The 26,756-nt window shown below is 38.9% G+C and overlaps 1 protein-coding gene across 1 annotated transcript; it reads right to left on the reverse strand.

Moving 5' to 3' along the window:
- Positions 1 to 2,437: 2,437 nt before the first annotated feature.
- On the reverse strand, positions 2,438 to 26,550 carry LOC135472701 (lon protease homolog, mitochondrial-like). Its single transcript, XM_064752325.1, has 22 exons — positions 25,832 to 26,550; positions 23,147 to 23,235; positions 22,494 to 22,613; positions 22,093 to 22,148; positions 20,428 to 20,675; positions 19,825 to 19,886; positions 19,536 to 19,606; positions 18,858 to 18,916; positions 16,661 to 16,744; positions 16,267 to 16,398; positions 14,843 to 14,931; positions 13,619 to 13,757; positions 12,322 to 12,444; positions 11,560 to 11,615; positions 10,494 to 10,581; positions 9,828 to 9,950; positions 9,310 to 9,426; positions 8,418 to 8,558; positions 7,626 to 7,791; positions 6,668 to 6,879; positions 6,171 to 6,335; positions 2,438 to 5,283 (listed from the first exon to the last, which is right to left on the reverse strand). The coding sequence occupies exons 1-22, from the start codon at positions 26,546 to 26,548 to the stop codon at positions 5,119 to 5,121; spliced, it is 3,222 nt and encodes a 1,073-aa protein (XP_064608395.1). The 5' UTR covers positions 26,549 to 26,550; the 3' UTR covers positions 2,438 to 5,118.
- Between the last annotated feature and the right edge of the window lie 206 nt (positions 26,551 to 26,756).

The raw sequence follows: 26,756 nt of genomic DNA on the forward strand, positions 1-26,756 counted from the left end.
TATAAAAATTGTGCTCGAATTCCAATATGGACGTGAAAGTAAAAGATCTAGAAAAACAAATTTCTATTCAGCATTCCGGTAAAATGTTGCTGCTGAACTTCAAACATCTGTGATTTGCGGTTTTCTAGTATGACGACAAATAGCACTGTGTCTGAGAAGAATTTTTTTAATTGTAACAGCAAAAGAACGACACCCTGGAGCCTGATTATGACTGGTATGTTCGGCAAACTTCAAGAAACTCTAAATCAATGTGTTTGATAGTAAATCCATAATTTATGATGTTAACTGAAATCTTCGATCTTTGCACAAGGTGTATCATATGCAACTTGTAGTGATATGTATACGCCATATGCATGGCTCTAAAGTAACACGTGCCTATACGGTAAAATTTGTGGGGAAACTGGTATTTATTTATTTAATTGGTGTTTTACGCCTTACTCAAGAATATTTCACTTATACGACGGCGACCAACATTATGGTGGAGACCGGGGGAAAACAACGACCATCCAGGTAGCTGGAAGACCTTTCCACTTACGGACAGAATGGTAACGTAGTACCCATATATTACATGAGAGCAATGGTCAAATATCTGGCTTGGATCCTAGTCGCCATCGCATGGGAAAAGGTAACGAAGGCTATGGTTAAGTCGACAGTTGACTTCAACCCACGTGTTTTCTAGTGTGACAACCACCAGTAAATGATCATGTCTACATGTATTAGGGAAATGCTTGGGATATGATACCCTACTTGATTTGCGCTATCGATGTCCTTCAATCAGAGTTCCTTAACGTCAATCACAGCCTAAAATCTTGCCCAGAAATCAAGGTCACTGCCTACTTAGACGGTTAGTTCCAAGAGACAGAAGCTACCCAAATCATCTGAGAAGGTCCATGCCACAGACTTTTGGCCCCAAAATCATATGAAATCAAAACGCGTTTTTGATTTCCTACAAAATATTGACTGCCAAGAGGGCGTGTAGGAATTGCGACAAAATCGCCCGTTCATTATACTTTCCCCACCTAATCTGTCTATTTTGGGTCGCGTAATTTTTTCTTCATACCTTAAAAGCCGTTAAACTGGAAGGTCTTAAAGAGTGAAAAAAAAACCGTTGAGTTAATGAGAAATTTGAGAAATTGTCAAATCGAAAGCTGACGTACCTTCTGCATTTAAAGATATGTTTGCTGTTATTTCTACGGTATCATTTGGAGGATTCACACATCTATTTCATTGTACATGCAATGTAATGCCGCTTTAAATTTTTTTTCAGTGGGACGATTTTCAAGTTGAGGGTGGAGGAAACCGCCGCCGGTCGAGGCCATTTGTTCCCTAAAAGGCAATGCTGTTTATTGTAGAACTGGACCCGCACACCGAGAACAAGCACACCTTGTTTTTCTGTTCCAAGTTCCACATTTGTAGCACATATCACCATGCTTGTAATAAATAATCAATAAACACGTGGCTTCACAAATATTTAAACCGTGTTTTTCGACAACGTTTATTACGTTTACATGGAGATTCTGATGCATTTGTTACTTCTATATCTGAAACAATCGACCGTGTGTGAAAATGAGCCGTCAATGGCTACATAGTACTCTCAAAATAAATATATGTTAAATTTAACAGAAAGTCTGTTGTATAGTGACGCAAGAATGTATTCTGTCAAGTATAATATACATATGCCATTACTTCAACATAAAGATTTCATTAGACTAACTGGATATTATATTAAATGCGACACAGTATTATGTTTTAATAACAGAATAAATTCTAGCCTGACTTCAACAACAGATTAATTTTTAGTGGAAGTTTTAGACAGAACTGGCTACCTTATACAACTATACCTTGACTACTGATATGGTTGGCACAAATCATTGGTAACGTGGCGGCACTCTTTCCGGTTTGACACAATTACATATGACTTTTTAAAGGTTATCACTTCAAAGACTGGATAGTAAAAGGAACTGATCTTGTACCCTGACATTTTTGCCGCGAAAGCAGAGGCGTTATTTGAGCGCATGAATCAAGTGAGGACACTACCAAACCCTGCCTATCCCGTCTTTCTTGACATGATGAGTTGATTGATTGATCACTGTTAAACGCCACGCACAAGGACTTTTCACTTATATGACAGCGGGCAAGCATCTGGGTAAAGGACACCTGAGTGCCTGGCGTGAACAACCCACCTTCACCAGGTATCTGACAAATATCTGGATTTAAAGCCGTTCCGAACTCACGAAGCCGGATTCGAACATACGACCACATTGGTGAAGGACTGGTGGTTACAGTGCACCAGCGCTTTAACAATCTGAGCCAGCGAGGCCCACTTCTTTAAATCAACCCCAGATTTCATCATTTGTAGGTTTAACATACAAACTCTGACAATATACCAATATACTGTTAACAATAACACACGGAGTACCACAAGTGACAAAAGTCATGCTTTTTATACTGGATTATATTTTATACCGGTACATAAAGACATCTTCATTATGTACAAATTTATATTACAATCGACTAAATAAGGGATAACCATACAATATTGGACTTGTATATATACCTTTCTATTGACAGTAGCGGATCAGTCAGTAAACTTTCGACCGTAAACAGCAAAATAAAATGCACCTGTAACGCAGCAATCTTTTGTACACCAACAGTCCGGTCACTTTGAAATAAAACCTGTCCTCATGATTTCACATAATGCAATTAATAAGGTATAACATTTCTGTCAAGAGCATTTACCATATAACAGTAACTCCTTCTCAAAGAATAAATATATTCCCTGTGATGACTTCAACACATTACACTAAAAAAACTAATCTTTTAAATTGACTATAGAGTTTTCTGGGTGATGACAGAATAGATTGTCATTGCTACAAACTATTCTGTTAGATATGACATACACGTTCATACTCAGTTATTCCAACAGAACCGCGTCCATTGTTGAAATAGGGTATTACCTGGTCCAAAATAATATTAAACAGCGGTAATATTGTGTTTTCCAGCATCGCACAGAAAACAAGGTTATATTGAATTAAGAGTTAAGTTTTAAAGTGTGTAGAGACATTACACGATCAAAGTGCAGTTCGATATTCTTGTAAACACGATTCTTCATTCGTTAAACTGTTAGTCATCCTCTTTACCCTGAGGTCAAACTGCAGGCTAGCTGATCTGACAACACAACAGACTGATAGCGTTCTTTGCCGCAATCATTGGGCTTTTAGCTTGTTAAGGGACCTGCACTGACATGCTCTGGAACAAATAGGTGACCTTAGGTTTACAGAACACTGGGTGTGGTTGACATAATGGTTCTTCAACTGTCTGACAGTACGCCATGGCGTTATGATGGCTCTTACTGAGTACGAATGAAACGATTGGAGTTTCAGGAGCCCACAGCCATACGGTCGCGAGATTCTATTCAGAGACTTGGTGCGTGCTGAGATCACTCAGTCGAGAGTGGTACTATAGTCTTGTCCCAATGACACCGTAACTGTGAAGAACTGGCTGACACGAAGCTTCGTTACCCGTCAGCGAATCACAAGTGTCTCCTGTCACAGCCTGGAAGCCGTATTTATAACGACGAAGTCACCAACCTAGACATAGAATCGATCCTCACTTGCCTTAAGACCGGAAGTAAAGCGTAGATGGACATAAACCCCTGTCAGCAAACAGTGGCGTGGATGACGAAGTACTCATTAGGGAAGATGGTCTAAGGAGCTCAGGAGATTGCCAGAAGTGCACACCGACGGCTTCTCACAAATGATTCCCACACGTTTATAGAATGTTGTTTGATTAGATGGAGGTAAACACTCAACGGTTCGCCCATTACCAAGGAACACCTTTATACCTTTGCACACTTTCCAGATGACCTACGTGCTACTGCGTACATACTCGCTATACCATGGTATTCTCGTTAAACGCCATTCTGACACAGTGACGTCACAGAGAATGTGATTATTGTGTATCCAACATCTGATATGACGTATTCGCAACTGTACACGATTGGTCAATTGGGGTTTTGATGGACACTTGGTGCCGGTTTAATCCACACCGGTTTCCATTAGTTCACTGGTAAACTTTCATTGATTCTCTTCTAATTATACTTAATACTATTTGCAAGTTTCCAAGTATCTTGAGAGAAAACAAGCAAGCTCTTCAGCTTGGAACAATTAAGTGTCCTTTCCTATCAATGTCACTGTGACCTACTGCATTTACCCTTGACATTCCCACCCCAAAAAATGCATTTTTTTCAGGCAAATAAAAATAATAAAATAATACTTTTGGTGTTGAAACTTCGTTCCAAACAAACCTCAGAGCACCTAGAACTCTCAGAATCAAGCAAAATGAGTAATTTAGTGATGGATGAAGGTTTCGGTCAAATAAAAATTATGATACATCATGATTACAACATGCAAGTTTACCAAACACTTTCCAGTATCACCATAATTTAACAAAACAAAGTGAAATTCCATTCACTTCTTTTTCAGCCTGAATCACAAGAAAATAGATTGATTGACTGATTAATGAACACAGTAGTCAAAAATCTGTCAGTTCACTGGAGAAGGAAACTGCAGCACCCTCAGAGAACCACTAGCCTCTGGCAAATCACAAATGAACTTCCCCACACCTATTCTGACACATTCTGTATAAGAGTTAAGTTGCCTAATATCATTTCATTTTGCTTAATTTTGATCTGCCTCTGAGGAGGCAATCTGCAGTTACCCAATATAACTCGCAGAAAAAATTAATTTTGCGTACAAATTTTTCTAATAATGTTCTTACAATAAGTTTCCCCTATTTCCATATAAATCTCCAAAGAAAAATGTAATGCAACTTACATGCATTCATCCATCAAAATTTTAACAGGACTGACAACTCTCATTTGCCCCCATACCCCACTCCCCTCACCAAACTGCAATCAATGCAAGTCTTGAAAAACTTTCCACATTGAAAACTCAACTACACTACCTGACTTCAGAATTGTAAATCGTGAAAACATCGAGGCATATTGCCTTCCGGACAGTTTCTTCATAGATCTTAACACAAAAACTGTTCTAGTGTTCAAGAAAGTCAGCTGAACCCAGAGTGAACTATTACAGCAGAAATCTGTCCAAGTTGTTGTTATCTCTCTGCCGAGTTATAAATAGGGAAGACTATGGAGAAAATCTCTTTGTAATGACTGACAAAGTGAGCCTCTAGCCCCTCAGTGATAAAGTCAGCCAGGTCTGCGTAATCCTTTCGGTTCTCAGCAGGCAGGATGATACAGTCAACTCCTGCTCTCTTTGCCTGCAACCAACAAAAAACCTCAGTCAACTTTCACCAAATAAGCACTAAAAGCTTTAAAGGAAAAGACAACACTACGTCAAATGCATACATACTCATCCATAAAGAACATCTATCTATCAGAAAGTATCAAAAGTACACCTTTATCATTCTTGTAAAGTTGCATAACTGATATATTGCAATTCAAAGCGCAGACATTGGTTAAATTCTAACCAATCAGGTGCAACTTATTTCTGTAATCTTATAATGCAGCTGTTTTTCGCCTTTCAGTCATGTGCATGAGGTGATGTAAATGATGCCATATCATGTCTTTGGTTCATCTCATGGTTGCTGACAGACCATCCATAGATTGCTGACGGACCAACCATAGGTTGCTGATGGACCATACGTAGGTTGCTGATGGACCATCCGTAGGTTGTTGACGGACCATCCGTAGGTTGCTGACAGGCCATACATAGGTTTCTGACGGACCACACGTAGGTTGCTGATGGACCATCCGTAGGTTGCTGCAGACCATACGTAGGTTTCTGACAGACCATCCGTAGGTTGCTGATGGACCATCCGTAGGTTGCTGACGGACCATACGTAGGTTGCTGACAGACCATACATAGGTTGCTGACAGACTATACGTAGGTTGCTGATGGACCATCCGTAGGTTGCTGATGGACCATCCGTAGGTTACTGACAGACCATCCGTAGGTTGCTGAAGGACCATCCGTAGGTTGCTGACAGACCATACGTAGGTTTCTGACAGACCATACGCAGGTAGCTGACAGACCTTCCCACATACAGCTGGAGAGGAAGCCAGCATGAGCATACACTACAATATAACTTTTAGCCACATTTAAGGATTAGTGGATTAATAACTTTATCAACCTTTATCTACTTACAGCTATGACCTTTTCCTTGATGCCCCCCACCGGGAGAACTTTACCAGTCAGAGAGACTTCCCCTGTCATAGCGATGTTCTGCCTTACAGGCTGATTGATGGCTAACGACAGCAGGGAGGTGACAATGGTGCAGCCAGCACTGGGGCCATCCTTAGGTGTGGCTCCCTACAACAACAAAAACACAACTATGTCCTATGGATAACGTTTACAGATTTCTGAGATGCTGGCCAACATAGCAATGGCAGAGTATCATTTGCCTGGATCAAGATAATTCAAATATAAATGACAGATAGCAGCAAATATTAATAAGAGAGTGAAAAAAACTAAAATATCCCAGTTACTGATGTCTAGCAAAAACAGCAAGCACACTTGGTTACAGACAGCTTTAGTTACTTGTTACTTGAAATTGTTTTGAATGATTGGTGTTTTATGCAGTACTCAAGACCATGTATACGAAAAATAACAACATGCAGGCATCCATGTTCCAAGGCCCCCACCTCAGGTACGTGCAGGTGTAGCTGAGCCTTCTGCAGGAAGCTGTTACTGGGGTCACGCTCAATCAGGTAAGATTTGGCAAACGTGTATGCCAGGTGGACACTCTCCTTCATCACAGCACCGAGATTCCCTGTGATCTCTATTGTGCCACTCTCAGACGATTTAGGGTCATAGGTTTTCTTCAGTACTGTCTCTATGTATAGGTTAGATCCCCCTGCAGGCAAACAAGGAGAACGTGGGGAAAATTGTGACAACGGTAAAGAATGCAAATCAGATACCTGTACAGTTGAAGTACACATAAATATTAGAAAAAAGCGCAATCTATAGTTCTATAGTTGAATATTGATCCATAAATACACGTTTACTTTGAGAAACATGGATGCTTAAAACTTCTGATTTAAAGTTGATCAAAGCCATACTTTACATGCTGGTTAAGAATCAGAGAAATATGCCTGATGCCCTTGAGCTAGAATTAGAATGGATGTTCCAGATCTCAGTGTATACTCAAGGCTTTATACTTATAACATTTGGGATACGCTCCTTGTGTCTGCTTTGTTTAAGATTTTAGTTCATTTATTTAGTTGTTCAAAAGGCCATACATGAGAAAATTTCATTCAGGTGATCAGATTACGTGTTCAGACAAACCATTGGATGGATGGGCTAGTGAGGGTCCAAAGTTTGGCTACTACAGATGGCAACACCTGTAACTGAGTGTTCAGCAGTGTGGACAAGGTGACTCTTCCAGATGTTCAAAGTCCATGTATACATACACGTAGTTGATATCATTTCTAACCCCTAGATATGCCGATATTGCCACATGACAGAATTTAAATGAATATTATTGTATTGCAAAATCTAACTGAACCTTAAGAGAAATGATCTTTTAGATTTTACTTGTATTTGGTTCTTGGAAGCAATCCTGAATGTTGTCAGCGTTCACAGTATTCTACTAGCACATACCCATGGATGTCCACGCCAGCCCCATGACGACACCCGGTGGGGTCTCATCATACATTCGGTCATTAGTAAATACAGGTTTGCCCACAAACTCTTGCAGGTTATCCAGGCCCACTTTGATATAGTCCACTTTCTCATCCACCATTTTTAGGGCAGACTTTCTGAAAATCTGAAATCACAACAAAAATAGCTACATGTATTTAGTAAAAGATTGTGATACAATGTAGTTGTGCAGTTGTATCAGAAATAATGAGTTAATTAACCAATGGAACAGTGGAGAGACAAAAGACTGATGGATCACTTCTGTTTTATGTTGTTTTGAACATTATTTTAGTGATCTGGTTAATCAGTGAGACATCATAGCGTCTTCAAAAAAGTCTGTAGAGGTAAAATCACCTAATACCGAAACATGAACACATCAATGCATGTTCAAGGCTGATAAAAATAAATCACACCCTAACAAGAGATAATAGGTAGAAAATGGATGTATATTTATTTCATACATTGCTAGTAGAAAGATATACTTAACATCATACTTCAATAGCACTGTTGGAGCTTTACAGGAATCTGTGTGGATCCCTGCCCTCACCAACAGTAAAACTCCCCATTAATGTAATATGTTTAACACAATAAATAATTGACATAAAGCGTAAAGTCAAATTGATCACTAAGGTAAAATGTCTACTAAAAATAAAATTGCTGATGCATCTAATTACTACATGTACTGGTACAAAGGGGTGTTAACCCTGAAACTGAAAGAACTGTATTCAGAACAGATTGGGTTATCTCCCTTACCTTCTCCACATGTTTCTGAAGGTTACGAACTCCGCTCTCACGACAGTACTGTTTGATCAGCGTGTTCATGGCCTCATCAGTTATCTCTATCTGATCTGGGGGAACCCCTGAATTATGCAAAGCCTGGGGCACTAGGTATTTCTGAGGAGAAGACAGGGAACTTGAAAATTACACTACTGATGTTATTTTACTTATTTATTGATAGTTTAAGCCATACTCAAAACTATTTATTTATACAACGACGGCCAACATTATAGTGGGAGGAAACTGAGCAGAGCCAAGGGAAAACCCACGACCATCTGCAGGTTACTGGGAGACCTTTCCAAGGACTGTATGCCCAGAGAGGAAGCCAGCATGAGCAAGGGTGAGAGGCATGATAACATGAAATATTTAAGAACCTTTCAACCAAAACAGGTAACAGCCACCAACTAACATATATATATGATATACGCACATATTCTTGAACTAAACACCAGCCTACAGAATAAATCTATGTAAACGTCAGTTAAAACAGGTGCTGGCCCCAACATCATTTGGATTTATTTATTTATTTGATTGTTATTTTATGCCATTTAAGAATATTTCACTTATACGATGCGACCTGAATTATGCTGGGAGAAACCGAGCACGGCCTGGGGGAAACCCACCACCAACCGCAAGACCTTCAAACATACGACTGGAAAGGAAGTTAGTATGAGCTTTACTTGAGCTCACAGCAATCTCATTGGTGACAGGCTCCTGGTTCTTTGCGCTGCACACATTATTTAGACAATACAACTAAACTTTATGAATAGGCTTGTTATATTTCAATATGGCTCTCCTGAGGTTTGGGCTTACGTATCACTAGCATCCACTACCAGTATTTCTAATCACACCGTTCCTCGCCCCTTACCTGAGCTATAGCCAGCTTTTCCTGGGCCACGTACCCAGACACATCAATCATTTCCATCCTGTCTTTGAGAGGCTCAGGAATTGTGTCTGTCACATTCGCCGTGCAGATAAACAGCACCTAGCCAAGGGAAGTAACTCTGCATTATTCAACATAGTAACAACATATGATTGGTGTTTATACCGTACTCAAGAATATTTCACTTATACAATGATGGCCAGCATTATAGTGGGAGCAGACTGGTCAGAGCCCAGAGGAAACCCACGGCCATCCACAGGTTGCTGGCAGATCTATGTAGCGTTGCAAGAGGCTCTGTGAAAATGTAGCCAATCACGTCAATAAAGGTCTATAGCCCCAGCCCCCAACTCAAAGTGTCTAGCATTTAGAAGTCAGAAAATGAATATTGGTTAACTCACTGACAACATAAGAAACACAACTGTACACTACATGTACCACTGTGTGCATGCCACCATATCTATCAAACACTACTCTCCATATGGACACAGAAGTTCAATACTCACCTTTGAGAGATCAATAGGTACATCCAAATAATGATCCAGGTAATGGGAATTTTGTTCTGGGTCAAGAAGCTCCAAAAGGGCAGAAGCAGGGTCACCTTGGAAACCACGTCCTATTTTATCCACCTGTCATGGTACAGAATACACCAGATTTTACAGAAAATGTTACCATATTCCAACTTTCAAAGATTTACATGTGCACATCTTTAGCATACTAACAACTGACTTCTAAAGACAAGATTCATAATGTGTGATGTACCTTTTGACACCTTGTATTCACAACTAACATGTATTGCAATTTATCACTCGTGAGGAAAAATTGAAAAGAAACCAACACACGATAACCTTATACTATGAATCAGCAATTTTAGGTTCAAACAATAACTCTGTGCCAACTGCAGGAATGGTTTGCTAATACAAATGACTTAATGGAAATCCTTATCAGTGACATAATGGCTGATATCTATCTGTCAATATCATGACTGACCCCTAGCTACAAGTAGATATCTGAAGGGGAAGGGGACATTATGTTCCTGCAATGAGAGGCCAGGTGGAAATTTCCACTGTCTATCAATTAACATCATTGCAGACAAAAAAACAAAAAAAAAAGAGGCAGGGTGCAGCACCCTTGTAAAACGGGAGTATGAACATAGTCCGTAGAGTTCTTACCTCATCTATCAGTATCAATGGGTTCTCTGTTTTTGTTTTCTTCAGACACTGTATAATCTTCCCCGGCATGGCTCCCACGTATGTTCTCCTACAATGGAAACCCATGATGTAATCAAAATGACACCATACAATGCTGACTTTTGTACATTTTCTATCACTTTCACTTTCTATGAAAAACACTGATACCTCAAATACTCTTTTTTTTTCTTTGAAGTACACTGCCTCGAATATATGTGCATGTTGGTCAATAGTGAGTACATTTAAGGCCTATACTGCAGATTTTGGCAAAAAAAAAAAAAGACAACCACCAATCCAATCAAATTTTTGCTACCATTTTATATTTTAGAGTCAGGATAATTATCTTTCACAAAATCTCAACCTCAGCTACATGTATGTACATGTTACAGACTTTTTCTAAACTTAAGAATCATTTTAAGTCTAAATAGTACAAGTGTGAGTCTGATATTTACTGAATGGCCAATATTTGAACTATCAAATACAGAAAATTTATACTGATTAGCTAATATATTTGATTTATTTTATTTGATTGGTGTTTTACGTTGTATTCAAGAATATTTCACGGAAGAATAATCTCAAGAATAACGGAGAGCGTTACGGTGGGAGGGCAGAGCCTGGGGGAAACACATGACCATCCGCAGGTTCCTGGCAGACCTTCATACTTATGTCCGGGGGAGGAAGCCAGCATGACCTGGACTTGAACTCACAGTGACCACATTGGTGAGAGGCTCCTGGGTCATTACACTGCGCTAGTGTGCTAACCAACTATCAGCCAATATAAATTTTTTGTCAACAATCTCTGGTAATATCTCTGTAATATAAATTTTTGACCCATTTTAACACTTGATAAAAAACAACCAGAACCACCCATCTGAGCGGCTTACTATTCTTCCGACAATGTCAAAAGTGATCTTCAACACACCCAAGCATATATATTACATGCACCATGTTCAATATTTTTCCCTGATAGGTGTATGAACATGACTGACAGTCAGATGAAATTTGAGACACAAGAGATCTGATATAACACACAGTAACCAGTGTATACCTGTGTCCCTTGATCTCTGCTACATCGGTCATCCCTCCGATACTGAATCTGAAATACTGTCAACCAAAATATGATTCTTTAACACATTGTACATACACAACAAATAGTAGTCAAGAATTGTTTCTTTCTTGTTTCTGTATCAAAGTACAAAATAAATTATCAGCTTTCTTCTTGGACAACAAAAACAGCTCTAAACTACAGAATGCCGAAAGCCCAGCGATCAGTCTGAAAGCAGAAGGTGGTGGTGACATCAACAGCAACGGCTATCAAAACAACTCTGGGAGGGGGGTGGGGAGCTTGAGTGTTCGTATTTGGGGGTGCTAAGCTGGGGTCGGTTTCATGAAGCTCACTTAGCTAAGTAAGCCCTTAACTACCATGGCAATGTATGCTGTAGTTATATAAAGCACACTTAGCTAAAGTCAACTTAACTTTGACTTTAGCTGACAACATTTCTGAAAATTCCTGACCGTTAACAGAAAATACAAGTAGGCATAAAATAGAGGGCTATTAAGAGATGTAAAATATGAATTTTCCTCGCTCACATTTTCGTGGACTAACTTTCTTCATTTCCTTTAATATTATGATCTTGCATTTATTGATCCTTTTCATGTATGCTTTAAATTTAAGATCGAACGTGTAACACTCTCCAAACATGATCATGTTTTCATTCGATCTGCCAAAAATAGGGGTTATCCCCAAGACTATACAGCCAAAGAGAAGACCAGATGTTTTTCCGAAGATTCTTGAAACATTGAAACTTACCTGCCTGTTTAAGGCCCGAGCAATTGACTTGGCAATGCTTGTCTTACCCACGCCTGGGGGACCATAGAAGCAGAGTATCTTCCCCTGGGTGGAGCCCTTAAGCTGACTCACAGCAATAAACTCCTGTGATTTTAGCAAAAACAGAACTCACTTACATGTGCGTATTTACAGGTATATTTGAAAAAACGGGGGTCATTTTACCTTTTCTTATCATTTCTTGTTATACATGTAGTACAGAAAACAAAAAATCACATTTCTCACTGAAATGTAAATAAATGTAGGCTATATGTTGTTGATCAGATGGATTAACGATGTGTCTGAGACAAGAGAAAGTGTTTGAGACAAGAGAAAGTGTCTGAGACAAGAGAAAGTGTCTGTTCCTGTAGCAATTATACGTATACTGGTTAAAAAGAATGTATGTCCCAAAAGAATTACAGCAGTTTCATCTCTTGTTACCTGAAATACAGACAGGTAGCCTAAAACCACTGAGGATATACGTTCACAGGACAGCTGTCCTACATCTTTTGGCAAACATGTGGGAGACAGATAATGTATATGTACAATGTACATGTAGTCTATCATCAGTTCCAGTTTCAGAGTGAAATGAATAGAGGATATTGCACAGTGACAGTTGAAAAGAAACAAGAAAAACTTCACTATTAGCTATCCTGTTTTTAAATAACATGTTTAACTTTGACAATGTCATGATTTTGGTTAAGAGGTTAGGCAATGTTCCTCCGTTTTACACCCAAATGCAGACTTGTATATAGCACATGCCATCACACTATGTCATGTCTTACTCTTGTAGGATAATGTAAACTTTGACTATACATATATTGCGAAATCATCCCGCTGAGCTAAGATTGGAACATCATGAAACAAGATGCTTCTCTTTTATGTCATTGCATCTGGAAAATAAATATGCAATGACAAAAGTGATATCCAACTATATGAAATATCAATTTTATCAGCGACGAAAATCTTGGTATTTCACCTTTACATAAATAATTAAGCTTTGTTGTGCATCCCATACATGTACTTTAACACATTAATGTATGTACCAGGGGTAATTTTCATGCATGTGACTGGGGACTGCCATGACTGCAGCCAGAGAAGGTTTGTATTAGATGTGTAAACCACCTAATATTAAACGCAGGATATATGAAATAATGATGGTCCAACGTGTAACTCTAAACGTAGTATGCAAATATGAAACAAAACTACGTGGGAAAAACCCCTATAACTTAGAGTTAGCAAGCACACTTTATTCCATTCAACCTCAAAATTGTTTGCTCACCAGTATTCGTTTTTTCACATCTTCCATCCCATAATGGTCTTCATTTAGAATTTTCCGAGCAGCGTCTAAATCCAGAGTTTCGTTGCTAAATTTTCCCCATGGCATACTAGTCAGCCAGTCGAGATAATTTCGAGTCACACTGAAAGTAACACACAATGCCCAACCATGCAAAAAGTAGTTCTTCGGCATATCAGTCACAATAAGGCATATCAGTCATATAAGTTAGATATCAGATATATAAGTTATCATAATGTATATCAAGTCATCATAAAGCATATCAGTCATCATGAGGTAATCAGTCATCATGAGGCGTATCAGTCATCATACATGTAAGCTACATCAGTCATCATACATATATTTATGGTGGGAGGAAACCGGGCAGGGCCCGGCGGAAACCCACAACCATCCGCAGGTGGCTGGCAGACCTTCCCACTTACTTCCGGAGAGGAAGCCAGCATGAACTGGACTTGAACTCACAGCGACCGCATTGGTGAGAGGCTTCTGGGTTATTACGCTGTGCTAGCACTAACCGACTGAGCCACGGAGGCCCCTCATATATATAAGCTATATCAGTCATCATAAGGTAAATCAATTATAAATCATCTTGCCCAAACAGTGTCATAATTGCAACATTCAGTGAAAAATTGAAAATTGACCAGTTGTTATTTTTCACTTATACTTTAAAAGATGGTCAGGTGTATGCCTAGAGGAACTGCAGTGCCCTGAGTACAGCTATAACTATTGGTCGGAGAAAAATGCGGTTTGCACCATTTGATTTCTCCTCATAATATACTGTCTGATCTTTCGCTTCCCAGCTGCATTTGAACTATTTTACCGATTAGAACCCATTTGTACCTGATGACTTATGGTGACTGACATATGCTACAACGTAATGTGCACAAACGCGACTGGCTGTTTCTACATAAAACATTCTGCTACAGTATTAAAACAACTGACCATCAACAGGTGTCTCACATATCTCTTGAAATGAAGCTGCGTGGGAAATAAATTAATTGATTAATAGTTATCGGAAACCATATCACAGTTGGGAATCCTTGACTACCTACCACCTGACAGGGAAAAATATAGCTATATATGGATCTTGCATTTCTAAAGCACATAGAATTACACATACTTGTAACACAACAGCTTTGAAAATCTGAGAAAAGAATCCTCTTAATTTCACTGAAAAGGTCAACTGTGCAATGTTGGCTAACAGTTTACCTGAACTCAGACGAATGGTTGTCGAGAAAAGATAATTTGTTGAATTCTTCATCCAAGACTTCTTGTACATGTTCCGGCACAGTCAGACCCTGGAACAAACAATACACTCACATTACCCACCGCACTAAATGGTTCTCAGTGGTGTGTCACAAGCTCATCAATAGTTCATGACCAGTACACAACTTGCTCACCACTATCACACCACAAGCACAACACTACCTCACTACTATCACCACACAAGCAAAACACCAGCTCACCACTTGTGCACCACAACACCAGCTCACCACTATCACAACACAAGCACAACACTGACTCACCACTATCACAACACAAGCACAACACTGACTCACCACTATCACAACACAAGCACAAGAATGACCCATCACTATCACAGCACAAGCACAACACTAGCACACCTATGGCAGGCATCCAGTTGTCCCCTTGTGGACTGTGGGTATGGTGACCAGCCTTCACGTGTACATGTACATGTACTATACAAAGTAAGTTTCTAGATCCACTCCACTGTCATTCCACAGACCACTTACACTTTTATAAGATCTATTTGCCATGCCTGTACAGTAAACTGATAATTATTCCTTACGTGGGAAGGTCTGCCAGCACATTGCGGATGGTCGTGGGTTTCCCCTGGACTCTGCCTGGTTTCCTTCCACCACAATGCTGGCCGCCACCACATACGTGAAATATTCTTCAGTTCGGCGTATAGCACCAATCAAACAAATAAATAAATACACCAGAGGTAGCTCTGCAAAATCCTCACATGTACGTATTCGACTGTGGCGATTTACTGACAAACTTATTGCTTGTTCATTAATGCCGCACCCAAGAATTTTTCACCTATACAATTTCAGTCAGTCTTGTGGGTGGAGGAAACCAGAGTACCCAGAGCAAATAGCCACTGAAGAAGAGCTCACAATGAAAACATTCAATATCTGACAAGCACAAGTCAATGCTTGAAAAGAACTACATGTATGCAATGTGACAGTTTTGACTGTGCATATTCAGTATTTCAAAGGTGTGAGATTTCCACACACACATATCCAAAGACTGTTACCACAAACAGCAGAGTTGGGTACTCATACTTCACTGTAATCTTTTCATAAATAAATCTATTCCTGAAAGAGCGATTTTAAATATAGGTATGTTCTGTTTAGTTACTTAAAAAATAGATTTACATGTATTTATATTCAAAAACATACGATTGATCAATGAATTTGTATTAAAACACAAGAGCAGCCTCTTGTACAATTTCAATCAACCATAAAGCAAATCAATCAGACAGAAGACAGTCATTATCAATATATGTGATTTAATTCGGACCTTAACTTTGTATACAAGTTAAGAAAATATCGCAATGCTACACGTATATTCTGAGAGCATATGTAAATTCCTCTGTTCAACATCACCTCTAACCGTTTCTTGAACTTCTCATCAATAGCATCTTTATCGTCTTTCTCCATGCCCAGCTCCTTCTTGATGATCTTTAATTGTTCCTTGAGGATAAATTCACGGTGTTGTTTCTTGACTTTATCTTCTACCTGTAATCAAAAATCACTCACAAATCACAGTCTGGCACAGACAGAACATGTTCCAGGCTGGTTCCCTCTAGACTTACTGTCCAGGCTCTCAGAAATGTACACAACTACATGCATATACATAAAGGTGATCTACACATATATTTATTTATTTATTTCATTGGTGTTTTACGTTTTACTCAAGAATATTTCACTTGTACAATGGTGGCCACCATTATGGTGAGCGGAATTTACAGGTATAGTCTCTACAGACCATGCAGCTTACCTCCTTCCCAATGCGCTGCTGAAGCTTACTCAGTTCAAATTCCTTCTTCAACAATGACAGGGTCAACATCAACCGGTTTGGGATCTGTTTAGGGCAAACACAAACAGTTAAATTAAGCAATTTATTATTTATTTACACGTGGAACGTCAGGATTTCCTACACTCATAAAAGTGTTATGTCACATGTTAAATACTAGTATTGTTACTTCATTTTGAGAGTTGCATTTTGTTTGATAAACATTCCAATTTCAGCTCAACAGGATGGCATCATAATACATGTTCAGCCAAATCTTAACATTCCTACGTCACGCAAGACACCACATACACATCATGCAAGACACCACATACACATCATGCAAGACACCACATACACATCATGCAAGACACCACATACACATCATGCAAGATATCATAATACACGTCACACAAGACATTATAATACGTGTCATACAAAACATCATGTCCACTTCATATAAGACATCATGTGATCTTATCAAGACATCATGTACATGTCATACAAGACATCACATACATGTCATACAAGACATCATGTACACATCATACAAGACATCATAATACACATCATACAAGGCGTCATAATACACATCATACAAGACATCATGTACACATCATACAAGACATCATAATACAAGACATGATAATACACGTCATACAAGACATCATGTACACATCATACAAGACATCATAATATGTCATACAAGTCATCATAATACACATCTTACAAGACATCATGTACACATCATACAAGACATCATAATACACATCATGCTACACATCATAATACACATCATACAAGACATCATGTACACATCATACAAGACATCACAATACACGTCATACAAGACATCATAATACACATCATACAAGACATCATGTACACATCATACAAGACATCATGTACACATCATACAAGACATCATAATACACATCATGCTACACATCATAATACACATCATACAAGACATCATCTACACATCATACAAGACATCATAATACACGTCATACAAGACATCATAATACACATCATACAAGACATCATGTACACATCATACAAGATATCATGTACACGTCATACAAGACATCATGTATGACATCACGTGAGATAGAAGTATTTGAAAGCGTACAATTATAAACACTGCTAGACTTGATCAAATACACAAAATCATGATATTGTCAAATATAAATAATGAATAGAATATTGCACAGTGAAAGTTGAATATCATAAATATTGCTACTGTGAATGGTTGAAACGTTTCTACATGTACCTCACACCCGAGCCATATTTATGGTGATTAGCCTTCATTAAGCAATATTTATGGTGATCAGCTTTCGCTGTGCAACATTTATGGCGATCAGCCTTCACTGTGCCAGCCTTCACTGTGCAGTATTTATGGTGATCAGCCTTCACTGTGCAGTATTTAAGGTGATCAGCCTTCACTGTGCAATATTTATGGTGATCAGCCTTCACTGTGCAGTATTTAAGGTGATCAGCCTTCACTGTGCAATATTTATGGTGATCAGCCTTCATTGTGCAGTATTTAAGGTGATCAGCCTTCACTGAGCAGTATTTAAGGTGATCAGCCTTCACTGAGCAGTATTTATGGTGATCAGCCTTCACTGTGAAATATTTATGGTGGTCAGCCTTCACTGAGCAGTATCCTCTGTTTAATGTCATATTCACACTTCATTTAATTCTACCCGCTCAACATGTTTTATATCAGATAATCTGTTTTCTCCATAAATATCTTGTTCATTTACTTATTTATTCATCTTATTGTTTATCTTGTTCATTTATTTACTTATTTATCTACTACATTGGTGTTTTAAACCGTGCTGACGAATATTTCACTTATACGATGGCAGCCAGTAATTTGGTGGGAGGAAACCTGGCAGAACCCGAGGAAACCCCATGACCATCCGCAGGTTCATTCCCACGCATGACCGGAGAGGAAGGCATCATGAGCTGGACTTGAACTCACATTTATCTTGTTCATAGCTGTTAGATCATTAAGTCTGCCAACAATATGACCAACTGCAGCGAAGCTGATACACAACAAATAAACCTGTAATCCATGGAAACCACACAGCCTTATCAACCACCTTAACTTCTACATGTAACTGCCTAATCAAACAGGATGCCTCATGTTGTCCAGATGAGATATGAGCTTTCAACTTACGTTAGTTTCCTCCAGAACTTTCTGTAACTCTTCAGGTTCCGCTCCAGTCAAGGCTGCTCCTAGACACATGATAAATGATTGATTGATTAAGTGATTTACGCTGCTTTGTGCAGAAGTCTGACTTTGTGATCCCAAAAATGACAAATAATTTGACTGCTTTAGTGATTGAAAGCCACTAGATACAAATATCTGATTCACTGATAACTGCTATGATTTCGCTGAAACACATGACAGTCCTTGTTAAGTTCAGTAGGGGCCGAGAAAACCAAACTTTTTAAGGGCAATTTTCTCCCACTGTTTAATGTTTAAATCACTGGCTTAATGTAGGCATAAACATAGGGCAAGTATAATGGGTGTCAAAATGTTTTAAACATAAGGCTTTCATTTTTCACAGACACACGTCATAGTTAAGTGAGTAAGAGAATTACAACTATGGTGAAAAACAATTTCAAAGAATTTTGCAATGTTCTTAAAATATTGTTTATGTACACAAAATATGAAACCAATATTACATTACTGTCCATTTTTTATACATTTGGATTACAAAGGAGTGGAAGCTAATATTTAATTGATTCAGAGCTATACCCTCACAAGAATGCACGCATAATGCTCTCTCAGAACAATTCATTACACAACTGTAACATGTTTGTACTTATAAGGACCTGGGATTCGTCCTACCTAAGTCACAGAGGTACACTGGGTTGTCAATAACCCTCTGACCAGCCTGAATGATCTGCGCCAAGCTCTCTCTGAAACATCAAAATATTTAATGAATCCAAGAAAAAGAATTCTGATCTATGAATAGTTTTTCTAACCCAAAATATTTACTTTCCCAATACTTTTAGTCCCATTTGTCTGCAATTCCTCATGTTTACTTTTCATGCTTGTTATTCTCATCTGTCGTGGAATATGTCAAGTCTACTTTTCTGGCAGTTTTATTCTCGCCTGTCGCTATATAACTCCTCACCTGTATAGTGGATTCATAGCTATAATGTCCCTAATAGTCTTCACCACCTCTGAGGTTAGTGCCTGAAAACAAAAACTGTCTACATTGTAATATACTCAATCAGACCATAAACTGTGATCTATGTTAACAAATATACATACTTGTCGACGTACGTCTGCAATAATACATCATAATTACAGAATTTTAATGTCCTTGCAACAGCTGTCTCTGCGGTCACACAACCTTGGGCCGGTCACAGCCCAACTGTTTTCTTATGTTGGTGGGGAGGGATGGGGGGATGTAGGGGAGGGGGGGATGTGGGGAGGGGGGGAATGTGGTGAGGGAGGGAATGTGGGGAGGATTGCCACCTGGAAAATTGCTCTGCTTCCACTGAGCTTTAATTTTTGTATAAAACCAAAGACTTTCACGAATATTTATGTAACACACACACCTCAAAAATAGTAAAATATCAGAGGATATTCACATCAAGCATCAAACATGTACTTAGCATCTCACCAATCTGTTCGAGAATGCTTAATTGCTATACATTTGATAGGTGCTGATTTGATAGCTGAAGTTTAACACCAAAACAAGCAGTCTAATTTGGTCAGCTCTGTTACCTACCTTAATCTCATCATCAGAGGTAAATACATCATGCTGGTAGTTCTCTGTCACCACCATGAGTATGGGGTTGCCAGGTGTGACTTCACCCGTAGATTCTGTACCAGCAGGGACTTCACTAGGAGGGACTTCCTCAGGAGAGATGTCCCCATCTGAGGAGACAATCTGCTGCTCCAACACTTCACCAATTTCATTCCCGCGCCTCCGCCGCCGCCGTTTCTTTGGCTCATTCTCAGAGCTGCCATCCGTTACTGTGAAAGAAACAATGAACAACAGGAACTTATGATGTCAATTACCACTGCAATAGCAATGAACATCATGCACCTATGACACCAGCTACCACTGCAATAGCAATGAACATCATGGACTTATGACATCAGTGACTACTGCAATACCAATAAACATCATGCACCTATGACATCAGTTACTACTGCAATAGCAATGAGCAACAGGAACTTATGATATCAATTACCACTGTAATAGCTATGAGCAACAGGAACTTATGAAATCAGTTACTACTGCAATACCAATAAACATCATGAAGGTACGACATCAGTTACTACTGCAATAGCAATGAACAACAGGAACTTATGACATCAGTTACTACTGCAATAACAATGAACAACAGGAACTTATGACATCAGTTACTACTGCAATAGCAATGAACAACAGGAACTTATGAAATCAGTTACTACTGCAATAACAATGAACAACAGGAACTTATGACATCAGTTACTACTGCAATAGCAATGAACAACAGGAACTTATGACATCAGTTACTACTGCAATAACAATGAACAACAGGAACTTATGACATCAGTTACTACTGCAATACCAATTAACATCATGAACTTATGACATCAGTTAATACTGTAATACCAATTAACATCATGAACGTATGACATCAGTTACTACTGCAATAGCAATGAGCAACAGGAACTTATGAAATCAGTTACTACTGCAATACCAATAAACATCATGAAGGTACGACATCAGTTACTACTGCAATAGCAATGAACAACAGGAACTTATGAAATCAGTTACTACTGCAATAACAATGAACAACAGGAACTTATGACATCAGTTACTACTGCAATAGCAATGAACAACAGGAACTTATGACATCAGTTACTACTGCAATAGCAATGAACAACAGGAACTTATGACATCAGTTACTACTGCAATAACAATGAACAACAGGAACTTATGACATCAGTTACTACTGCAATAGCAATGAACAACAGGAACTTATGACATCAGTTACTACTGCAATAGCAATGAACAACAGGAACTTATGACATCAGTTACTACTGCAATAGCAATGAACAACAGGAACTTATGACATCAGTTACTACTGCAATAACAATGAACAACAGGAACTTATGACATCAGTTACTACTGCAATACCAATTAACATCATGAACTTATGACATCAGTTAATACTGTAATACCAATTAACATCATGAACTTATGACATCAGTTACGACTGCAATAACAATGAGCAACAGAAACTTATGATATCAGTTACTATTGCATTCACAACGAATAACAGGGATCATTGTAAATGAAACTTCACGGAGCAAATGTCTACAGAACAATTTCGTACATTTCAATATGGCCAAATTGAACTCCTAACATATAGTGCAATCCATGTCTGGCAAGACTTACTCGCTGGCTGGACATCTGCTATTACCTCTTCTTCAAGGGCGTCCACTATCTTAATCCTGAAACGAAAATAACCCTGATTGACCCAGATGTATTTGTTAACTTTTTACATTCGGTGTAAGCAACGGTTTAGACTAAATTATCTATTAAAATCTGTGATCTGGAAACTCAAACAAATCTTGTACAGAGCGGTACTAATGGATTGCTTACAAACTCCCTCGGCCTTCACTTTCTGGATTATTTGATCCAGCTCTGATGTAAACACATGGGAAACGTACAATAAATATATTTACATGTAATGAAGTAAATCAAATGAGAAACAAGGTGTTTGGACAGAATGGAGTCATCTGATTGTGGTTCGGGCTGTTGCCATTCCTATATACTAGAGAGATATGTGTACTTACCGTCTGTGAGCCAACAAGATCATTCTGAGCCTGTCCCCTAAATCCTGCATCTCACTGATCTGTACAAATGTCCCCACTCTGTACACTTCATCCAGGCTCTGAACCAGATCAGCTTCATTCCTACACAACATACACAGTCACATCCATAATACACTGTTTAAACATGCTACCACAACAGTATATTTATTTACTTATTTGACTCTTTTTATGCCCTAGTCAAGAATATTTCACTGACCGGCATATGATGACTGTCAGCATTATGCTAGGAGGAAAACGGGCAGTGCCCAGGGGCAACACATGGTGATGACCATGCACAGGTTCACCATCATATAGCTGCTATACTGCTGATGTGGTATTTAGCTATAATAATCATTCATTCCTTTATTTAATATTTATTTGTCTGATTGCTGTTTTATGCTGTATTCAATAATATTTCACTTGTATGACGGCAGCTGGTATTACAGTGGGAGGAAACCTGACAGAGCTCAAGGGATTCCCATGATCATCTGAATGTTGCTGACATGCACGGCCGGATAGGAAGCCAGCATGAGCTGGACTTGAACTCACAACTACCACATTGGTGAGCGACTCTTTGCGCCTTGCTGGCATGCTAATCACTCCACAACAAAAAGAAAAGGTTCTTTCAAACTTACGTGTCATCTTTTTTCAAAAATACACCGGCGTAAGGCTGATTTAGTTTAACCTTCCTCCTTATCAATTCCATTAACTTATTCTCTGTTATCTGAAAACAGAATGGAATTTTAAATACCTAGGTCTATGTTGTAATACACAGTATATATATAAGATCATGAAAGTGAACATAACATCTGCCACTATATATATACATAGAAAAAATGATCTAGGACACAGTTATCACAGAAAAATATACAAAAAATTCTCTTAAGTTTTGAGAGATGAGAAGATGAAGTTCAACACTGGGGATATGGCACTGACGGACAATTCACTCTGAGTAGCCATGTTGTAGAAGACTTATGAACTTGGCCAATCACTAGCGCTGAAAGGGTCACATGATAATTAGCTGTCACGTCAAAAAACCTATTAGCTCTCCATTGTCAGAGTAGTTTCTTAAAGTGGATAGTGGACAGATATTAATGCAATAAATTGGATTTTGCTGTTAGTTTAAGTATTAAACTGATCCTTTCTGAACCATATATTTATGAGCAGGGAACTGAGAACGGCTGCCCATGTCACAACGTGTACATGTTGGGCAGGATACTGAAGTAACTTGTCAGGGTGACCTTGCAGAAAAACCACATCAGGAGGGCAATCGCTTGAAGAAAAATATTGTGACTTTGCATTATTTTTCCTTAACAAAGTCAGATTTATTATGAAAATATCTTCCAAAAATCTGACTAAAAGTAACTCTTTTTAATCAGAAGCTAATGCTATGTTCGGTAAATATCCTGAAGCAGGTACAGCCAGCTAGGCCAAATGCTTACAACCATGCAGGATGAGGACGAGCAGGACTGCTAATACACGAGGTTGGTGTCCACAAACATTGCCCTGACTGAGCAAACTAAAAGAAACATTGGCCCTTTGAACACAGAACAGAACTGACACTCCTTGGTTGAGTATCAGGCATATTTTTTTTTTTCCTTATTTTCTCATTGTCACATTGTTTAATACCTATGGCACAGGAGAGCTCCTAGGTTTTGTAACATGGCAAAATTGCATCACCAAATGAGTGGGTAGGTGCTGACAATTGTTTGCTGTTTATTTTGTTGATAAGCAGTGAGGAAGTTTTTTAAATATTTTCAGAACATTTCAGGAATACTACTTTATTAATTACGTAATGCAGTTTTAGTGGCTGACTTTATGTTCACTTTAAACTTCAATGAAACTACTCAAAAATCACCAAATTTTACAATTTGCAAATAAATACATACTTAGCTTTCAGCATATACTGGTTTTAACAACGAATGCTGAAGTAAAATTAAAGAACTGATTGATCTGTACATGCCTGTACCTTAATAACAACCCATAATGGAAAAAGACATGAGACAATAGTTACAGGTATATAAACCATTGTATTGGAAGGTATAATAAATAATATAGTAGCATTTACAATTCAAAGCAAATCCTTATTACAAACAAGACAAACAAAATAAATGTCTAAGTCTTTGGAAATTACATGAGCTACTTTCAGACCTGAGTCTCTGTTGCTAACGCAAAACACACCTCACCAGCAGAAGCAATGTCCATTCAAGCAAGCCCATTATCAGTGCAGGCCTTACAAATACACAATGTTGTAGGTATAGCTACAGCATACGTGTCATGGGGCTAGTTTTTTATTTTTGTCTAAGGCCATGCTACAGATAAACGTTTTCACTTACACAATGGCTGTCAGACTTATGGGTTGAGAAAACCTGAGTGCCCACAGCAAATCTCTGAACTCTAGCACATAACTGGCAAATTTCTCATGCGTGATGTGTTTGCCATATATTGGTGAAAAACGGAGAGATCTTCGAAGGACGCAACACTGCTTGTAAGCCTTTACGCATCCTCTAAAGTCTAAGTACTTACTGTATTGTCACTAAATATTACATGTAGCTCCTCTGTCAAGCACAATGAAGAATGAGAGCTGGAAAATCCAGAAATCTCCCTTTCAAGATTGAGATTAAATGCATGAATTGGGTTTACACCACCTCAGCAGTATCCACTGGTATAAGCTGAATCAGCATTATGACAGATTTTTGACTTCACACAGGTTTGGGCAAGACTTGGGAAATGCAGACTTTATGAATGACACATCCTTCCTCCTTACTTCTATCTTAATCAACCAGTACAAGTGCTTTGAAAAATCCACAAACTAACACTGCAACAGTCTGGGTTGCTGTCCATCACAAGAAGAACTACATGTATGCAATTCATAGTTTTGCAGAGCCAATCATCAGCACACTATCTGGTCACATGACTAGAGTATTGGAGGTGAAAACAAAGCGAATGTGACCCACGCGACATAGGCACTGAAGCAGATTTTAAAAAAGAAAAACATAGCTTGTGGGTAAGAAACACTTCCTGGAAAAAGTAATCACAATGTATCTATGCATTCAGATATGACAAAAAGCAGCAATCAGCCATTTAGCTCCATGTTATTTATCACCTCCTGCTCCTTGCAAGAAACCTGGGTGCTCATAGTCCATCTAGATGGACTCAGTGTGCTATTTTTTAAATTCCAGCATTCATGGTAACACTGATGTTACCCATGTGACACTCAGAGTCGTGATGTTACGATGACTGTCAGCATTTTAAAATAGCACACTGAGTTCATCTAGATGGACTAGGGTGCTCAAAACTATGAATATTGTCATTAATACCTCAATCATTTTCACAAATCTTGGGAACACTGGATTGCGCGGCACTGCCAACAGTGGGACATTTGGGAAGAAGTCTGGCACAACCATAGGAGTGAGGGCGCCTGCTGGGGCGAATATGGGGGGTTGTGCTGGGGTCCCTTCTGGGGTCGCTGTGCCGGCGGGCACAGGCGGGTCTCCGGCATCTTCAGGGTCCTCCTGGCCATCACCACTGCTGGCAGGGGCGCTTCCCCCAGATCCTGGGCTTGAGGAAAAGCAACGCGCCCACTGCATTGGTGAGTTCCATTCACCCGTCGACGAAATAAGAGCAAATATTGTTCCCTGAGGTTGCTTTTCTAAAGCTGTCACTGTCCGAGTCACATGGTTCTGAAAGTGAAGCGATCGTTCGTAAGTTTTCACAGACTGTTTGGCGATCCGTGAACTTGACTGTAGGCATTTTTTTCTAAATGGAATAGAGTGAAAGCATCGTGGGCCGAAGCCAAAATGAGTGACAGTGTCATTTCGAAAAACGTGCTTTCCACTGCTTGTAGAAGTACAAAACGACTGATGTAACTGCATGCCATTTGCAAAACAGCTTTTGTCAGCACAAGTTATTGGTGAAGAAACATGGTGGTATTTCCTGGAGATCTGACCAACGCAAACTCTCCTGCAGTCAAATATTTGCCTCATAGATGTTGATTCACGGTAAAATGTCCTTCGAAATTGCGTGAGGGCCGCCATGTTTCCAATGTTCCCGATTACCTCCCTTCGCACAAAAGCGCGTATATTGTACAAAAATCTACCCTCACCCACTGTACAAAGGTGTTGATGTTTATACTTCGTATTGAATCCAAAGTCATTTATAAAATTAAGCCATAAGCTAATATGAGTGCAAGGTTTTCATTCTTAAAATCTTCATTTTAGGGGTATTTAACGAACATAGGGAAAA

This window comes from Liolophura sinensis, chromosome 8 (assembly GCF_032854445.1).
Source record: "Liolophura sinensis isolate JHLJ2023 chromosome 8, CUHK_Ljap_v2, whole genome shotgun sequence".
Classification (NCBI taxonomy): domain Eukaryota; kingdom Metazoa; phylum Mollusca; class Polyplacophora; order Chitonida; family Chitonidae; genus Liolophura; species Liolophura sinensis.